Below are 2,867 nucleotides of genomic sequence, written 5' to 3'. Positions count from 1 at the left end.
TGGGAGAGGTCTGGGGAAAGGGAGGAACTGAGGGCAAAGTTGGGAGGGAGGAGCGAGGCATGTAGCTAGGCATCCTGGAGGTGGGGAAAGGCATGTTGACATCAGATTTGGTTCACCTTGGTTTGCAAAGTCCAGCCAGACCTTGGGCTGCAATCCTCTAGTACAATTCAGGACTTTCCTGTTCTGTCTGCTTCTCAGCAGTCTTGGATTAAGGTTGCTTCTCCAAGACATTCAGCAACCGAAGACTCGGCCGCCTTCATTCACGGCCATCCACATCCCAGCCTTCAGTGGCTTCTGAGGATGTAAATTACAGCATAACCCTATCTTTTCTTTCCCCTTAGGATCTAATAAGGAGAGACATCCTGTACTACAAAGGGCGCATCGACATGGATCGGTATGAGGTCTTGGATATCGAAGACGGGCGGGACGATGACTTCAATGTCAGCATGAAGAACGCGTTCAAACTTCACAACAAGGAGACGGAAGAAATGCACTTATTTTTTGCCAAGAAGCTGGAGGAGAAGCTGCGGTGGCTGAGGGCTTTCCGGGAGGAGAGGAAGATGGTACAAGAAGATGAAAAAATAGGTACGGCCCAGGGGTCCGTCTGAGGCAGGAGGTTTGTTGTAATGCTACTTCTGCCAGCCAGGTCCTTACGAATTGAGGCAAAAGAAGTCAGAAATGTATCCCTCTCTCCATTCCTAGCGTTGCATAGTGGACAAGCGTTGTCCTCAAAAGAGTTTTAGAAAGCAAAGTCTATCCTAGTGACTTGCTTTGAGCTCTCTTCTCCCAGAAGACCACGGGGGTCCCACTTGGAGAACAAATTTGTGTAGCCTTTGGAGAACTTGCCAGTGGAACCTTAGCCAGGGAAGCTAACTTGACGCACTGGCTGATGAGTAAACTCCCATGTAGTGGTGGTGGGCTTGACACAGGATCGGAAGGGACAGTTATCCTACCAACTGTTATCAGTGTCACTGTAGCTTCCCTGATGTAGCTCCTCCCCCCACAATCCTGGGAGTTGATCAGGTGAGGATATCAAGTTGCCAAGTGCTGAACTCTCTGGTATGTTGATGTTTCCTTTTCCGTCCTCAGGCTTTGAAATTTCCGAAAACCAGAAACGACAGGCCGCAATGACTGTAAGGAAAGTCAGTAAGCAAAAAGGTAACTGCCTAAGTGTGTTTTGTCGGGGTGGGGGGAAGACAGGGAGTGATGCTGGACCAGGGGCTTCTCTTGGGTTGGGCTTTCCTCCTGTTCCTCTGGTGCGCACGTGTCTTTGTATGACAGATGTGTTGCTGGTTCAAAGCAAACCTTGGCGCTAAGAGCGTTCAACCCGACAGACAAAATGCACCCACACCCACCCAAGTTCCCGCGGTCCCCTCTTGGGGTGCAACAAGAGAGGCCGAGAGAGGGTGATGGACACCTGGCAGCCTTCAGCCACGTTTTACGGCTGCTGATCCAGCTGCACGGAAATGTGCACATTTTGCAACTCTGACTGGAACCAGATCAGATGAGACCATTGTGCTACACTTTCAGTCTCCTCTTTACATCCTTAAATAGTAAACATATAAAGGGCAGAAACATGTATGAAGGCAACCTGTTTCCATCTTTGCTGATAACATAAAAAATTATTGTCCTCTCCTGGTGATATAGAGCTACAGTCCCCAGCATGGCGCCCAGGGGCACCCTGGTGTCCGCGAACACCTTTCCTCGTGCCTGCGAAGTGTTTTTAGAAAGTGGGTGGGGCCCTTGGGGCCCTTGCCCAGGAGGGCTTCTGATTGGGCACTGGAGATTGTATGGGCTATGCAGTTTAACGCTATTTCAACAGCAGCTACCGCCACAATGTTGGCCTTATTCTCTCTCGTGCCTCTTTCCGAGTCTATTTTTTTTTTTTAATCAGCCCTGTTTTCCCCTTTTTTGTTGTTCTTGGCTCTGCTTCCCGCAGGAGCCATTTTGTGGTTGCACCCACCATCCCGTGTCAGAATTCCAGAGGCACCCACAGGCTCAAAAAGGTTGGGGGACCCCTCCTATGTAGAATGTGGCCGCTACGAGCTGTAACCCAGAAGGGATGGAAAGGGACACTGAAGTATAGTGGGGGGAAGTCCAGGCTTTGCCTGTGGAAGGTCCCGGATCCAGTCCTCGGCATCTCCGGTGAGACAACTGGAGGGAGCCGGGCTCACACTGGGGAGAGCTGCCACCAGACAGAGCAGGCCCTTCTTGATAACTGGAGTCAAATCTCACTCAGACCTCGAAGAAGATGTCTGCCTCTATTGTTGGTCTGTCTGTCCCATGACTGACAGGCGGGCAGGCGTCCCTGCCTCCAGCGTCCCGCTCTCTCTGTTTGCTCTCTCAGTCCGGGACAGGACCAGGCGTCACGGACAAGACTTGTCCACGTTTGTGGTGTGCTGCCTCGGGGAACCCCAGGGGACCTCGGCTGCCTCCCCTAGATTGAGGCCGCTGCTCACATAATTGGCCGGGGGGGTGGGGTGGCAGTGCTGCCTGGGGCTGCTCTGAGGAAAGCAAAGGAGTGCCGTCATCAAAACGATGGCGTCATTTTTCAAGCCCTTCCCCCCTTCCGCCTCTTTCGGGGAAGCTGTTTTGAGAATCACCGGGGAGAAACATCCCAGGATCAAGCCGGACCTGTGGCTCCACCTGGGATAAGCTAACCATATATATTATAAAAATACAAAATTTATTAAGGTGTACACATATTAAAATATATTCGGGTTAATTTTTTTTTAAAAAAAGTATCAGACTAATAAAAGCATATCAATTATTAATACACATGATGGGTTAACACTTTCCAACTGAAGACCAAACGCGTTTCGGCCTCAAAGGGCCTTCCTCAGTGGTCACTATACAACATAGTATAG

At 50.5% G+C, this 2,867-nt stretch overlaps 1 protein-coding gene across 1 annotated transcript in view; it reads left to right on the top strand.

Moving 5' to 3' along the window:
• Positions 1 to 341: 341 nt before the first annotated feature.
• Positions 342 to 2,867, top strand: part of LOC107105630 (rho guanine nucleotide exchange factor 9-like) — a gene marked incomplete at its 5' end in the record, with an annotated part of 16,417 nt that continues 13,891 nt past the window's right edge. Inside the window, 2 exons of the mRNA XM_015405629.1 lie at positions 342 to 585; positions 1,090 to 1,158. Of these exons, the coding sequence (XP_015261115.1) occupies positions 342 to 585; positions 1,090 to 1,158 (313 nt within the window). The remainder of the gene's footprint in view (positions 586 to 1,089; positions 1,159 to 2,867) is intronic.

The sequence above is a fragment of the Gekko japonicus genome, unplaced genomic scaffold (genome assembly GCF_001447785.1).
Source record: "Gekko japonicus isolate JY-2015 unplaced genomic scaffold, Gekko_japonicus_V1.1 scaffold3636, whole genome shotgun sequence".
Taxonomy (NCBI): Eukaryota; Metazoa; Chordata; class Lepidosauria; order Squamata; family Gekkonidae; genus Gekko; species Gekko japonicus.
This window is presented reverse-complemented; position numbering and strand designations above follow the sequence as displayed.